The sequence below is a fragment of the Protopterus annectens genome, chromosome 13.part0, assembly GCF_019279795.1.
Source record: "Protopterus annectens isolate FY-2018-M chromosome 13.part0, PAN1.0, whole genome shotgun sequence".
Lineage (NCBI taxonomy): Eukaryota > Metazoa > Chordata > Ceratodontiformes > Protopteridae > Protopterus > Protopterus annectens.
Genome location: NC_056747.1, coordinates 629,952,934 through 629,969,455, shown reverse-complemented (window position 1 = coordinate 629,969,455; position 16,522 = coordinate 629,952,934). Strand labels below are relative to the sequence as shown.

The 16,522-nt window shown below is 39.2% G+C and overlaps 1 protein-coding gene across 1 annotated transcript in view; it reads left to right on the top strand.

The window, feature by feature from the left end:
* GLOD4 (glyoxalase domain containing 4) overlaps window positions 1–16,522 on the top strand; it is a 354,560-nt gene that overhangs the window by 61,356 nt on the left and 276,682 nt on the right. The window contains exon 2 of the mRNA XM_044054305.1: window positions 13,141–13,190. Within this exon, the coding sequence (XP_043910240.1) occupies window positions 13,141–13,190 (50 nt within the window). The remainder of the gene's footprint in view (window positions 1–13,140; window positions 13,191–16,522) is intronic.

Here is a 16,522-nt window from a genome sequence, read left to right as displayed (position 1 = left end):
TACTTGAGAACAATTGGAAATTTCTCAAAATGGATGATAAAGTAAGATCTTTAATAGATGATAGACCTAGCATTACATATAGGAATATGAAGTCATTGAAAAGAATTCTCTGCTATGAGAAAATGAATAATGATCCAGTTAAGTCTCAGAGATCAGGTACTTTTGCTTGCCGCTCATGTAATCAATGTTCACATATTGCAAATGATGATAGTTTTGTTCATCCAGTGACAGGACGTCCCTATACATTTAGGTTTTATGCAGACTGTAAATCTAGGAACATGGTCTATTTAGCACAGTGCCAGTCTTGCCAACATTTTTATGTGGGCAAAACAAATAGAAGTTTGTGTGAGCGCATTAGGGAACATCTGTATGCTATAAATAAGGAGAATACTAATAATGCCTTAGCACGACATGTTTTGGAGAATTACCTCACACATATTTTTAAGTTCAGGGTATTGGAATTAATAAGTACATCTGATAGATTAGGCAACATTAAAAATCGTACTGAAGAGAAAGAAAACAAATGGATTCTTAGATTGCAAGCACATAAAACTTATGGGTTGAATGAGAAGATCACATTGAAACCGTTTTTGGCATCCAGACCTTATAGACACTAATATATTATAAGAAGTTTAATTACGAAAATATATATATATATTCAACAACTATCATTTTATGACAAGTTGATTGTCGTTGAACAAATATGGCAATATATATGTATATGTTTTTTATATTTTTATATATATTTTATTCATTGCATATATCTGTATATATATATATATATATATATATATATATATTTTTTTTTTTTTTTTTCATATATTTTTTATATATATATTTTTATGCATATATGGATATATATTCTTGTAGGTGTATGTTTATGATATGCACACATGTATTTTTAACACAGTTTAGATTTAGAATAATATTCAATCAAGTATATACAAAGTGTTTTAAAATGTTTTAGAGCATTTGCTCAATATATGCTTGTACTAGTATTTTAAATTTTAAGCATCAATTGTTCACTTTGATTGTTTAATCAATTAGTTAATTGAAGAACATCACACTATATAAAGGTTAGACCTGAACATTGATTCATTGAAGTCTGATGAAACGTTTGGTAGAAAGTGAAAGCGCTTACTTTTGGATCTATTTTTGCAATAAAAACTCTGAAGTGAAGACTGGAGTTACGGTGATTATTGCAGCTTTTGGGTGTACCCTTCGTTGTTGTTTTCTATACATTTGGATTTTGTTTAACTGAGGGTACTTAACTCTGCAGCTGGCTTTATTTCTGTTTTTTATAAAATGTTGGACATCTGAGATGTAAACAGACAAATTAGCTGTAATTGCTAGGGCTGAGTGGTGGAAATGACTTTCTACTGTTTGTTTGTTATTCTGGTTTTGCTTGATTAATATGATTTGTGTGAAGCAACTTGAAATACTTAAATTTGTGGCCACTGTTCTATGGAACAAAGTTAAAATTACATGGGCATCATTTGTATTATAATTGGATGTGTGAAGTACGCACAGAAGAAGCTATAACTGCTAGGCAGGGATTGGACCTGCTGCGGATGAAAGTAACTTGAGTTTAGCATTTGCTCAGTTTAAGCAGTCGGTGATCTGACTTTGCAAGAGTAGTATGCATTTGTGTGAAGTAAGATGCAGTACTTTATTCCTGTAACAATTATTTATTAGTTACAGCAATCCAGTATCTGATCTGTACAGAGTAAAGTTGATCTAATTAATTGGGACAGAGGCTATCTGTGGATGCAAGTGATTTACCTATTTTGTTATATGATGATTGTTAAACAGTAGTCCCTGATCTGGCATAGCAAGAGTAGTGCCAAACAACGTATTTGCTAAAAATCATTGTAAAACTAATATTGCTATGTGTGTGTGTGTGTGTGTGTGTGTGTGTGTGTGTGTGTGTGTGTGTGTGTGTGTTTGGGGGAGGTGCAGTGTTCTTTACAGTAGCAAGATGGACATAATTTCTTTCACTTTCCCACAAGTGTCAGTATTGCACTCCATAAGTATTATTGGTGGAGTGACACAGTGAGTAGCACTATCTCACAATGTATAGCCCTGGCACGTTCTAGGCTGTGGCTTAATCTGTGTTAAGACAGCATCCCTTCCCTGTATCTGTTTGGGTTTATCCCATGACAGTCTGTTTATCCTACAGCACCCCAAAGATGTAGGTGAATTGGCATTTCTCCAGTTTGCCTGTAAGTAAGCACACTGTGTTTGTGTATGTGTTTGCTTGTGATAGACATGGGTTGGCAGGGGAAGTGTCAGTATGTATGCACTTGTGAGAAATATTGTGATAGATCTGACTTTCAGGGACAGTATGGATGGATGTGCACAAGCTTGTGTGAGAATTCAGCATAGCTTGGTGTGGAGGAAAAAATCACTTAATTTACTTAATGTTGGCAATGCATATATAACTCCTTTAGGTAGCAGTAGAAAAAATGTTAGTAATTTGCTTTTCAAAATAAGGCATAAAATCCATGACCGAACATGCAGCCAACTAACGATTTTGTGGGGTGGGGTGGTGTGGCTGCCACACCACAGGCAGTGTAAGTGGATTTTGACACAAGCTTATTAGTGACCTCTGCCTTGAGCCTTTTCTAGTCTAAACCTGGACCTGCATGGAGGTGCGCATAGAATGTCACTATAGCTTGTGTGGGGGCTGTGGATGGTATGGTCTTTATTTCTTTGCTTCCTCACAATCATGGAGCTTGCCTAGTGCACTGTTTCAACTTAAGGCCAGCCCTGGTTTCATACATAAATTAATTGCTTTATGCAACTATTAAATGGGACTTGGAAGTAATTTTGTCACTAAAATTTGAGGATATTAGTAATTTTTCATATTGTTTAGTAGGCTGCAACTGCCCAAAAATATCCTCCTGTATAAAGAGGGACTGGTAGTGATGCTAGGCATAGGTTTTCCCTGAGGACTAAGACTGGTAGTATTTCATCAGCCTTGCTATGAGAATTTTCCCAGGCTATCAAAGCCCCCACCCTTTTACCCATGATCAAATAGGCCTGTGGGCACCATGTCTATCTGTTAAGCTACATAAAGTGTTGCCTAGAGTTAGGAACCTCTGTGTTTGTGTTTTGTACTGTTTCCTGTATTTTTTCTGGCAGTTTTCCCTTTAAGCAGTTATTTCTTTGCAAGGTGTGTGTGTGTGTGTGTGTGTGTGTGTGTGTGTGTGTGTGTGTGTGTGCGCGCGCGCACGTGTATCTCTGTGCACGCTGAAGATGGATCAGTTCATTCCTTTTTTTCCTTTAGAGAGAACAGTAATGCTAGTTACAGTTTCTTCCCTTATTACTATATAGACACTAACTTTCCTAGCTGCTGTAGTGAATTTTTGTACAGCGTTAGTTGGCAGTCTTTTCATGAGCAGTTATCCTTTTATAATGTAATGATGACAGTTTTAGCTGGTGTGTGTGGCAGTTCATTGCAGTTTAGTTCTATTTATTTATTGTGAAAGCTGAGCTACCATTATATTACAATAGATTACATGGACAAAACACTCCAAATAGACAAAAGAAATTTGAAAAATACAGATGTGGGCTGAAAAGTTTCTTCCCCATCCATGTTTCACCATTCTCTGTACTTATAATGCCTGAGGAAGCTTATTTTCGTCTGAGCAGTGCGCTGTTTGCATTAATTAAGCAGCAGCTCTTAAAGTCTGGAGGCAATATCTTGAATTGGAGCAGATAAAAAGTCCATTGTTGCCCCTCAGGATTCCACTTCCCTTACCATTATGCTCCCTAAAGTTCTTAAAATACTGGGTTCTGCTGAACTAAAGACCAGTCTGCCTCCCCACCCCCCACAAGGTATCTCTTCAGCAAAGAAAGCTTTCTTCTGTGGCTGAAGCTCAGCAGTATGGCCTCTGTAGTCTCAGAAACCAAACTCTGAACTCATAGATTCTCACACAGCAAATTCTGTCAGGTCAAAGCAGAAAACAGTCAAGTTGGATTATTCTAAGATGTGGCAAGCTTCTATTTCAGTGCAGCACATATGGTCTGTGGTCTCCTACTTTGGTAGCATTTGGGATGATATGAGCTCCTTTAGTGCCAAAATTTGCCACCGCTGCTCTTTTTTTAATTTCGTCACCGATACTAGCCAGATCCTGGCTCCATTCAGACAGGCAGTAGACTCTATGCTGGGACTAATGGATACATCAAGGTGAACAGCAGTATCAAGTGCTGTTGCCAAGGTTTTCTATCTCAAGCTCCTCTATGCTGCCAGCTGCCTTTGTCTGCTTTGGGGTTTTACCCCCAGGGTCTGCCATTATGCCTCTGGGTTCGGCCTTCATGTGGTTAGTTTTAAGACCCTATCTGTCAGTCTCTGACAGTGTGAGATTCAGTCCTCATTTTTGATATCTGCCTGGCTCTCAACCCTTTGATGTTGATGATGTCTGCTTAATAGACTTACAGATGATGCTAGTAGCAATGATGCAGGCTACTCTGCATTGACCCCTCTAATATGGAGCTGAACCATGGTGTCCTCCTCAGAATCCTGTAGGTAAATAATGACAGGTTTCCTCCAGTACCAACAACTGATAGACTGATTCCATTTTTGTGTTAACTGATCCAGGTTGAGGATGTCTTCCCAGTAGCCTCCAGGGAATTCATGTTACAAAAGGAGAAACTTACATTACTGCCCGGAGTCTCCCACCCTAGTGCAGGATGAGGAACCATCGCCAGTCCCTCGGGAGGGTATCACGTTTGGAGAAGCCTTAGAAATTATACTGGTGACAGGATGGGTCCTGGGCCCCCTTCCAAATCCAAGCTCACACTGGAGAAGGCTTTTCAGCCATCCAAGTCCTTTGTGTGGTCAGCATGGAAGAATGTTGATGATGTGGATCACATATCGGAGGCCACCTAGAATCCTCCAGATTCATAAAGCCTAGAAAGCTGTATCTTGTAAACCAAAGGCTGATGCCATAGTGCCTACAGAGGTGCCTAATAGGGCTGCCACACACTCTTAACTGATGAAGTATCTGAAGCGAGCTTTACCCTTCAGCCACTTTCACCCTGAGGGCAGTAAAACTGCATGACATGCATGGGCAGGTTCCATCGAGACTTGTCAAAGAAAGCATCCAAAACTGTAGAAATGTTTCTGGATGGAGAGAGAAAAAATGTCATGATAGCTGGCAAACCTTATCTTGTCTGTCCAGTTTAACCATTTGCCTTGTCCACAGTGCAGCAGATGGTTCAGCTAGGCCAGCAGGCATTGGAAAAGCTATGAAACACCAAGCATGGCTTCACTTAACTGAATTTGAATAAGATACAAAGGCTAGTTTCATAAGCACTCCATTTGGTGAAACCCTTGCTGTTAAGACAAACAGTAAAAGCTAAACTGGTTAAATAGGAACAGGCAGGCAGGACCCTCACAGCTGATGGGGAGTTAGAACTCAAGTTCCATAACGCATCTTTTTAGGACACACTGAAATCCATCTCCTGGAACAAACTCCCACTGGAAATTCGATCCCTTAAACAACCAAATCTATTCAAATCAACTGCCAAAGATTACCTAAAAAGCTACTGGATATGTCACTGTACTTGCCCCCCGCCTTAAACTGTCATCCTCTCATATTTTTGGTTCTCTGTCTGCCTTTTATTGGCTCCTGCCACTTTTAGAGCTGTCTACTTCCTCTTAACTGGGTTATTGCCTCATATTCCTTCTTATAATACCCTTACTTATTTACCACCGGCAAACTTTCTCTTATTACAACTACCTGGCTGTATCAACAACAATTGCCGTTTTTCTTTCATTTTTTTAATATATTGTATATGTAAAAATCTTTATTCACCCTACTTGATTTCTAGATTGTAAATTTCTCAACTTAGATTTTCATACTTCCTTTGTATGTTTTCAACTTAAGTTTTGTCAGTGTTTTAGTTTACATATTTGTTTTCTTTACTGCTTCAAATGTTAAATGTAAATGTTGTTGAGCTTTTCTCCCCGGGTCTCCGCTGAAAAGGGTTATCAGCTCAGCCGGACAAACCCGGTCAACAAATGTAAAATAAATAATAAAATAAATAAATAAATATCAAGTGTGGTTGCTTGGATACAGTCAGCAGCAAATCAGTAAGTTCTGGAAAAGGTTGCAAGGGATGGAGCAACTTTTAAAATGGCCACCAACCCACAGGTTTGTGACCATGGCAGAATAGTCAAGGATACTATGGTCCCTGCAGAGGAGTAATCTGTCTGCTTCCTGAGAACTTGCCCAGTTTCTCCCCTCTGAGGTCAGGTTATTCATTTCCCTTCTCAAACTGCAGTCTCTCCTCCTCCCAGTGGCCCTGTCTCTTAGGTTTTTTCTTCTTTCAGCTTTTCCCAGTTAGGGATCGCCACAGCAGAACTCCGGTCTGCTAATGATTGGCAGTGGATTTTTACGGAGCCAAGTTGCCAGCCTGATGCCCAACCTTCAAAGAAGGCACACCCATTCATGCACACACCTACCTGCATGTCTTTAAATGTCATTCAGCTGCAGGGAGGACATGCAGACTCCAGCCGAGAATCGAACGGGAGAACCTCTTGCTGTGAGGCGACAACGGTAACTGCTGCACCTCCTCGTTGTAAGATAAAAAGGCTCTAAACCTGTTACAGAAGAGAGCAGTCAAAGTGCCACTACACTAACAAGGATTAGGATATTCTTCCAGGTTCTTTTGGGTTCCCAAGAAAGTGAAAGTCTTCAGACTTATCCTTGATCTGAGAGACCTTTTTCATTTTGTTCCAAAATAATCCTTTTGTGTGTTTACAATGCATTTCATCCTTCAGTGTCTATGCAAAGGATGGTGTGAGTTGCCTGTCTTCACATCAGAATAACAAGGGACAATAAGAGGTCTTTTCATTTCATAGGTAAATTCTAGGCTATCTGCCCTTATGGACCATTTTAAGCCTAGTCAATTTTCTGTTGTGAAAATCAAACCCTTTACCTCTTGACTGTGCAGTAAATACTTAAAACATTATGTCAACCCTCAACCTTCACGTTTGTGAAGTCATTTGTTTTTGTCCTTCCATTTGGTCTCACCTTTGCCTTCATTAGTGTTCACCAAATTTATAGTGATGGTTGCAGTGCATTTTGGACTGCAGAAGGCTTGGACCCTTCTGTACTTGGATAGTTGACTCCTTGTGGACCCACAAAGTGAACTTCCTCAAAGCTTCCTGTGTCTACTTCCTAGTTCTGTTTCAGTCTTTAGGGATAACTATGAAGAAGGCAAAGTTCCAGTTGATGCCTAAATACTCCATCTTGTCCATGGAGTGCAGAATGGACAGTCTGTCATGCTATGCCTTCCAACATGAAAAAATTCAGTCACTATGAGTGGTAGTATCACAAATTCTGCAAAGTCAAATTTATCACTGATGCAATGTCTTACGGTGCTAGATCTCATGGTGGCCTCAATTTTTTAGGGTTCCCTGATCCCAATTTTAAATGAAAGTTTTACTAAGATGCAATGAAATCAACAACTATTGGATCCGCTAGACTTCCCCAGTAACATATCCAGGAAGTGAAGTGCAAGGGTCATCTCTAGGGGTTGATGATTTTTTTTTTTTTTTTTTTTTTTTTTTTTTTTAAGTTCATTTCCTTTCATGGCTGACCCTTCCAGTCCCCTATCTCAGCTGTTATGGCTGCCACAGAAGCTGCTTTAGTTTGAGAGAGGGGCACTGCCAGTAGTAGACTTTCCAAGGACCGTGAGCTGAGAGAGAAGCTATGTTGCACATTGATGCTCTAGAAATGAGCACAATTTTTGACCTTGTCAGCATTCCAGGAGTCTTTCCGCCACCCAAGTGCTGTTGCCATCCACACTGACAACATGGTGGAGGTTTGGTTCTTTGGCTCAGAAGGGACACTTTTTCCTGTCCCCTTTGCTTAAGGATGAGAGTTCAGGAGTGGGCTTTTGCAGTGTCCTTTTGTTACCAGCCACATCCTGCAACAGTTAGTAACATTACTGAACAGATTTGGCTGATGACCCTATGAATTGTCTGTCAGCCACTCTCTAATCCAAACTTAATTCCCTCATTGCAGGAAGCCTTGCTATAGTCTGTTTGTGTCCCAGTTAGTGCAAAGTGCATTAACTTCTTTTTCTCATACCCCTTCCTCAGGAAAACAACCCAGTGGTGCACCAGTACAGAAACTAACCCATTTCCTCTTATTCCAGAGTTTGTTGAGAAAACCAAAGATGTACAAGACCAAGGTCATTTTCTCAGTATGTTCTTGACTTCTGCACAGGCCCTTCCATCTGAAGTCGGCCAGGACACTTCTGACCTGGCCCATCTGCATTTCTACCTAACTGCTTGATTTCTTAAACTCTGGTGATAGACAGGGATCCTTTTATAATTTGGATAGGATGTTCGCTTTGCAACCCAAATAAGGAAAACATGCAAGAGTATGTGGGCCGCCTTTCATTTGGTCTGTAATCCAAGGTTTAGATCCTTTCCTAGCTTCAGTTCCTTCAATTTAAGAAGTGTGGATTTTTAACTCCAGTTTAACTGCCATTTCTGATTTTTTTATCATGATATAAACTGTTTAACTCTGACTTCTTTAAAGACTTATAAAACTTTAATCAAAGGCACTTTTTTCTGTGTGCCACTGAATGATTCTACTGTTCTATAGGATTTATAATTTTATCTTACAAAGTATGACTTGACATCACATTGAGCCAGCTCCTAATGCTAAACTTGTGTTTTTACCTTGGAAGACTCTCTCCTCTGGTGGCTACCAAGTCCCCCAGAAGAATTTCTGAGCCGAGATCGCACTACATGGAGGAAAATGGTAAATATACCATTCCACTCTGTACGGCGATCTCCATTTAAATGGTTCGAAGTTTCAAAACTTCGATCTTATTGTCTCGACCATAAGAAATTCAAAGTTTTGAAACTTCAAAATTTAGAAGTAGACCCATATATACATATACTTGTGTGTGTGTGTTTATATATATATATATATATATATATATATATATATATATATGTAGGTCCCCTAAGAAAGACTGAAAACCCACAAGACTGACGCCCGTACTCCCTAGACCAAATACCTGAAAGACTAAAAGACCGATGGACACAAGTGCAAAATTTTAAATCGCGAATAATCAACACACGTACAGCACACACATACACACAGTGTCCCCCCAAACCCAAACAAATAATTCTATACTATAGTAAAGCAGGAGGGAAATCCCCCCTACACCCCCCATGTGCCCCCACACACCCCTACTTTAATATTCTAACTCCGAGATCGCACAAACACACACACACAAGGCAAACTCACACCCACACATTACAGTCCCTCACACACACACACACACCGCAGTCACAACACACACAATAGCCACTCACAAACACACTTACACAGAGATACTTACCTGAACCACAACACCAGAAGCGCTAACTCAATATCCCTTAACATCGGGATTTTGAGTTGCGCGCTTCTGGTTTTTTGGTAATGTGGGGTATCGGGCTTCTGGACTCGGTAACTTGGGTGTCGGGATTCTGAGCATTCGGTCTTTCATTGGGGACAAGTGTGTGTATATAGTCACATATATATACATACATATATATATATATATATATATATATATATATATACATACATACATATGCATCTATTTTTTCTTTATTTCCTTCTCCATAGAAAAAGAGCTGAATATAACCATCTGTAAAATGAGTTATTTTTCTAGGGTGACATTTCGAATGCTGTTTTTTGCCTTCAGTATGTACCTTAAGTAAAGTCATATTGCCTTCTTTTGAAATTTGACTAACTGATTTTTCCATCATATTAACCGTTACATTTTTAGACTTGGCCCAGGAAAACTCATCAAAGTGCTTGTAGTCCTGCTTTATTTCTGCCCCAACAGGAATGTAAAACATACATTTACTGAATCAAACAGCAGACTAAATGCTTGATTATAGAGGTAGGCCTGCTTTGTTAATGTATGATGTAAACCACAGTTCATTGTCAGTTTAGACATAAATGGGAGTCTTAACACCTGTGGCTGATGGAGATGAGGCAGGAGTTGTGAAAGACAAGAGATTTTCTTCTTACAGTAGCAACTTATTTGTTAAGTGCTCATAGGTTACTCAAAAAGTGCCCTATAAAACAAGTCTTAAGAGACTGCAGTAAACATATATAATGGAGAGTACTGGACTTCACTTTATTGTGGATCCAGAATAGTCATTACGTGAGGTCTGCTGCTCTCCATAATAAAGACCGGCTGCTATGTGAGTTCCCTTTTATATGGAATTTAACATATGTTTTATTTTTATTTTGCAAACTTATTCTGTATATAATAAGTTGTGACTGTTAGTGAAGGTTAGCAATGAAAAAATATCTGTAACAAATAAAAACATATTTTCTTGACCCAGATTTCCCTCTTACCCTCTGGCAGCTTTGCTACAAAACAGAGTAAAATTTAATTCATACAAAAAGTAAATAAAATAGGTCATAGCTGTCAACCATCCATCTTCATAACGTGGAACAAACCTTCCATCTTTATAATGTGGAACAAACCTTCCATCTTCATAATACGGAACAACTTACTTTTTTACTTCAGCTAGGAAACCCATAGTATAATTAGAATGTGTTGCTTTGGAATTGATATGATTCGGTATTCAGCTTTGATGTTAATTAAAATCATCTTAACAGTGAATGTGTAACAGACCCTTTCAGTATAGAACAATGGACTTCTCACAATGAGGTACTCTTGGGAGGTGTAGAACAGGTTTTGCATCAACATGCATTTTCTCAACAGTACGAAGTTTGAAGCTAATTTTGGCTTTGTTGACAACAGCACTGTGCAACTTTGGGTTTAACCAGTTGTTGACTGAGTGTGAATAGTACTTGTTTTCGTTTTGTGCATCTGTCTGTTGAGTGTCTAGTTTCATTACTGCTAACTCTAGTCTGTTAGTTACATTCCTTCAGAGACATATTACACAAAACTATATATTTTTTTACTACTGGTATGCTTTCTGAAGTAGGAAATAAATGTGGAAGCAGCATCCTGCACTTTCAAGTCACACTGCTGCCGTCACATTTTACAGGCCAGCCTTACAAGTTAAAATGTTGCCTTCAAATTCTGCAGTTTCCTAAAGTTAAACTTGAACTTTGTAAGGTTGCTGTCCTGAAATTTCAGAAAAGTAGTAATGTGGACAACAAAGTGAGTGGAGAGTATAGTTGGTAGGAAAATAATGCAGACCAGAGTGTAGAGGAGTTAGAGCTTTTCTTACAAGCTGCCAGAAAAAAAAAGTGGGGTATGATACTGATGTGTAATATCATGTGAAGGAGATATTAAGGGGGTTGTCTTGAAGAGGAAGGGCAGAGGGGAGGAATACGCACAGGCAGTAAACTGTAACTATTTTGTTGGGCATCACTCGTATAAAAAAACACTTTTTCACAGGGAGGGTTGTAGGTCTATGGAATAAACTGGAAAGAATTGTGGGTAGAAAAAACAAAAGGTATTCAAGCAGGCATGAGACAGGAGCCATAAGGGTGAGGGGAAAGGTAGGGAAGGGGGAATATAGAATATTAACTGCAGTATACGTAGATGTAATGTCTTCTGTTATTACGTCAATCTTGTATGGAGACATAGTGCATTGTAGAAGTGGGAAGCTTTAAATGAAAAATGAAATTCAGTCATATTTGGATAAAGCAGGTTGCAACTAATTATAACCATCCATATTAATTCCGGGACATTGGTACTTTACAGTCAGTATATTGCTAAACCTCTGTTCTTTTTAGTTTCTGACCACAGTGATCCTTCAGTGAGATTGCCCACTTCCTTACTTCTAAACTGTTTGATGAGTGATATTTTATGCTAGTTTTACCCTTTAACTCACCAAAAGTGCACAGTTTACAGCAGAACCAGTACATTTTTGCCTGGCACTGTGCTTATACACTGTGCATTTTATACAACAATCTAGTTTGCCACCTTACCTGGCACTAGGCTTACCAACTATTATGTTGTACACCAGCCTTCTCAAATTGCCACAATGTACCTGGCATGCCAAGATGTGCATCTTGTAGTGGTATTCTTTAATTCAGTACTACCTGGCACTCTGCTTTCAGACTCTGCATTGCATACAAGTGTTCATTGTGTACAGTACCTATTGTGTATAAGTAATCTACTTCTGGATTATGCATTGTGAACCAACATGCGGCTGTGGCATTGGATGGCACACTGCTTATATTACACATTGTCATAGCTGCATTCCATGTAAGTGCACTACATATCCTTTCTTGTGCCCTTGTAATATGAAGGGATATGGCCTGCTTTTGCCAGGAATTTGGGGTCATTCAGCACTGCTGAATGCAACTGCAGAGTACATTGACACAGTGCAGTGTCCTAAATTACTGTGGTTTTAGAAAGTGTAAATGTCCTGCAGGTTCTGTTTATTACGCTTACCAGTATAGTAGGTTACTAAGAGAGCAGACTGAGGAAAACTTTGGCGGCAGATGGTAGAGTCACTGCAGGGTTTTCTGTCTATACCCTGCAAACTTTCCAGGCAAATAGATCAACAAACTGTGTAAGGTCTTCTGGAGTGAGAGTTCTGACCTCCCCTCCCCACTTTCAACAGATGTAAAAGTGTCTTTAGAGGAAGTGTACTACACGTGCGTCATGTGACGGGCAGCCAAGTGGTGGCTAGTCTGCATTTCTGGTGTGAGTGCTGAGTAGCCACAAAAGGGAATGGTATGGAAAGCAAAAATAATGCCAGTTTGACTTACCTGGATATGAATAGAGCTGAGAAGACCCACAGCTAGAGTGGAATGCCTTCTTTTTTGAGCAATTCATGAATTGAAGAAACTTTTTTTTTTTTCAACTTTATTGTCGGTCCAATGAAAAGGTAGACTGTTTAATCCCCCAAAATCAAAGTTAACTTTTGATAGCATGTTATCCTGTCATACATTTGTTTTTTTGTTAGAAATACTAATACTAGCCCATAACAAGTCCAAGAAGTCTTTAAGAAAATGTTTGCTTATCTTTTTCACAGTTTCATGTAATAATAGTTTGGCTTTTTTGACTTTGTACTGTGCACTGTCATAGTCAACATCTTTTCAACTGTGATAAACTAGATATGGACAGAAACTGCTGAAGAAGCTCAGCTTTATTTTCTCATGTTTTAACTCCCCACAGATTCTCAGACATGAAGAATTTGAAGAAGGTTGTAAAGCTTCCTGTAACGGGTAAGTCACTTTCATATATACTATGATGTAAACTGACAGTGCTGTTGGATAAAGTTACAGCTGCATTAATTAACAGCATGTAAAATCTACCAATTTCTGGTCTACTGATGTATAACTCAGAGCTGTAAGTAGAGTATTTTATATGTTCGTGTGGCATCACATGCATTAGGCAGTGCAGCTTGTGCTATGCATGTCAAAACATGAGGCCCACATGAGAAGTAACTGCGCCTAACAGTACAGTACTGGAGCGCTTATTTGTTGGTTGTAATGTATTTTATGGACAGATTAAAAAAAAAAGAAAGAATCCTGGCCCACCAAGTCTGTTCATTTATTGACTAGGCTGCAGGTCATATACATTTAACATTGTAGCACATGAGCAGTCTTCCTTAGGAATAACCATGTGCTGTTTTTTTTTTAATTTTCAACCACAGTAAGGTTGCTGCAATAATCTACCACCCTTGCTGTAAATTTGTATGTTGTGTGCACCATGGGCTGCCTTAAAAATGTTATGAATTTTGTTGAGGTACTTAAGTTTGCCATGTTCCTTCTGCCTTCTTTCAGAACTTTATAGATTAAGGTTTTCAGGATGTCTGTTTATAGCATGAAATTATACTTGGCATGTGGGTGTGTGTTTATGTAATATATACATTGTAGAAAGAGAGAAAATAGGTGTGTGTGTGTGTGTGTGTGTGTGTGTGTGTGTGTGTGTGTGTGTAATGTATATGGTAGTTTTTATTGTTGAGGTGTCTTTTGTCATGCTTTGACTTGATTATACCTCGGATCACGCTACATCACTCTCTAGTAATAGATGAGTTAAACTTACCCACCTCCCCCAGGACCAAGTTAAAAGCCTTTTATTGAAGTTTACTGAATAAAGTTTTGTGGGTTTGTTTTCAGTTCTCTGTTAGCTGGTCCTTTGTAGCTTGATAAACATACTCATGCACAGTGTGTGCACATGCTTGTGTGCATGCATGTGACTGTATGTGAGAGATGTATATGGCTTGGGGAGGAGCCTGTATATTTATTGCCTACCATTGTTTTTGTTACCCTGTCATCTTCTGCACTGTTATGTGGTATGTTTATATCCTTACAAAGTTAAATTTTCTGGAAGTGTACTCAGTGTCCTGGTACAACAAACACTTACTTTTTGTTGCCCTTCTCTTAATTGTCTGGCAATGCAGAGAGATGAACTAGCCAAAACGATATTGCTTATTCCTGCCATGGTCATAGCAAATATTGTAAAGTGAAGGCAGATAACTTCTTGTGTTTGTACTGGGGAAGCTTTTGTTCTTTCCTCTAGGCACAATATTCACCAGCCTTCCTAAGCGAAGGCAGATAACTTCTTGTGTTTGTACTGGGGAAGCTTTTGTTTTTTTCCCCTAGGCACAAACAATATTCACCAGCCTTCCTAAGCGAAGGCAGATAACTTCTTGTGTTTGTACTGGGGAAGCTTTTGTTCTTTCCTCTAGGCACAATATTCACCACCCTTCCTAAGTGAAAGCAGATAACTTCTTGTGTTTGTATTGAGGAAGCTTTTGTTTTTTCCTCTAGGCACAATATTCACCAGCCTTCCTAAGAGAAGGCAGATAACTTCTTGTGTTTGTACTGGGGAAGCTTTTGTTTTTTTCCCCTAGGCACAATATTCACCAGCCTTCCTAAGCGAAGGCAGATAACTTCTTGTGTTTGTACTGGGGAAGCTTTTGTTCTTTCCTCTAGGCACAATATTCACCAGCCTTCCTAAGCGAAGGCAGATAACTTCTTGTGTTTGTATTGAGGAAGCTTTTGTTTTTTCCTCTAGGCACAATATTCACCAGCCTTCCTAAGCAAAGGCAGATAACTTCTTGTGTTTGTACTGGGGAAGCTTTTGTTTTTTTCCCCTAGGCACAATATTCACCAGCCTTCCTAAGTGAAGGCAGACAACTTCTTGTGTTTGTATTGAGGAAGCTTTTGTTTTTTTCCCTAGGCACAATATTCACCAGCCTTCCTTGCTGATTTCTTACAACTCTTGCTTACCTCATGTTATCTAATATGACTGACTCTCGGTCCCTTTCCTTTTTATTGTTGCTACTACTTCACATACAGTTGTGAACTACTATTATGTTTTTGCTTCTCAGGTACATTTCTTTCATTGTATTTAAACTGACAATACTTCTCCCCTCATCCCAAAGACATGCTGTAGGTGGATTGGATACTCTAAATTGGCCCTAGGCGTGACTGCATGCGTGTGTGTGCCTTCTATGGAAGGATGGGCGCCGGGCTGGCAACTCGACACTGTAAAAACTTCACTGCCAGTCATGAGCGGACAGGTGATACACTGTGGTGACCCCTAACTGGGAAAAGCCGAAAGAAGATTCTGACTTTACCTTCTTTTTATCATCTTTGCTGCATAACTTGTCAAATAGGAAGAGCAGATTTTTCCATCTATGACCACTTTTAATGCTGACTGCTGTTATCCTTTCATTAACATGAACAGACAGCTGTTCATAGGTTAGTACTAGGCTGTCTGCCCTTGCAGTCCATTTTAAGCCTTGCCAAATTTCCCATACCAAAGGTAGGAATGAAGCCCTGTACCTTGTGTCTATGAGATAAACTCTATAACCATTATGCCATACTCATCATGAGAGTAATTCCTCAAATTATACAGATTCCTGCCACTGTGTTCATTACATTTAGGTCTGTTAAGTCATAGCCATACTTGAAGCAGTCATCCACTCCCTCTGTAGCATTTTGGAAGTAAAATGTTTGAATATGAACCTGTGGCACATTCTAATTGAATTATGTTTGCTGCAGGTAAAAATGTTACAAGCCAAAAATAATAATTACTCTAAAAGTACATCCTCTAGCAGCTGTTTAGTCTCAACATTTAACCTAAGGGAGAAAGAACGTATTCCTGCTGTCAGCATGTTGCTTGTCCTGTAGTGTCTCTTCTTGCTGATTAAATTGTAGGTTCTAGTATATCCACCAGTGAGGTTGTTCTGACACTGACTGTCAAAGGAACCAAGACCAGCCAAGTCAGGCCATTTCATAGTACTTTTGAACATAACAGGAACAGGAAGGCAAAATTACAGTAAACAGCAGAGCAGCAATGTTCCATTCTGTCGGTCATTCAGAATGAAACCCTTTTTTTCTGGTAGTACCGTTGTGCTGAGTGGCTACAAATAATTCCATGTGGAATGTCACTGTTTAGTGCCTAGTTTTAAGTAGCGCAGGTAACACCACACACGTAGCAAGACAATGAGAAAATGGATCAAGAGAGAGAGATACATTGCTTACAGCGTACAAACCTAACACTTTGACTCCACTGAAAAATTATTGAATTGATTTCTTCTTGC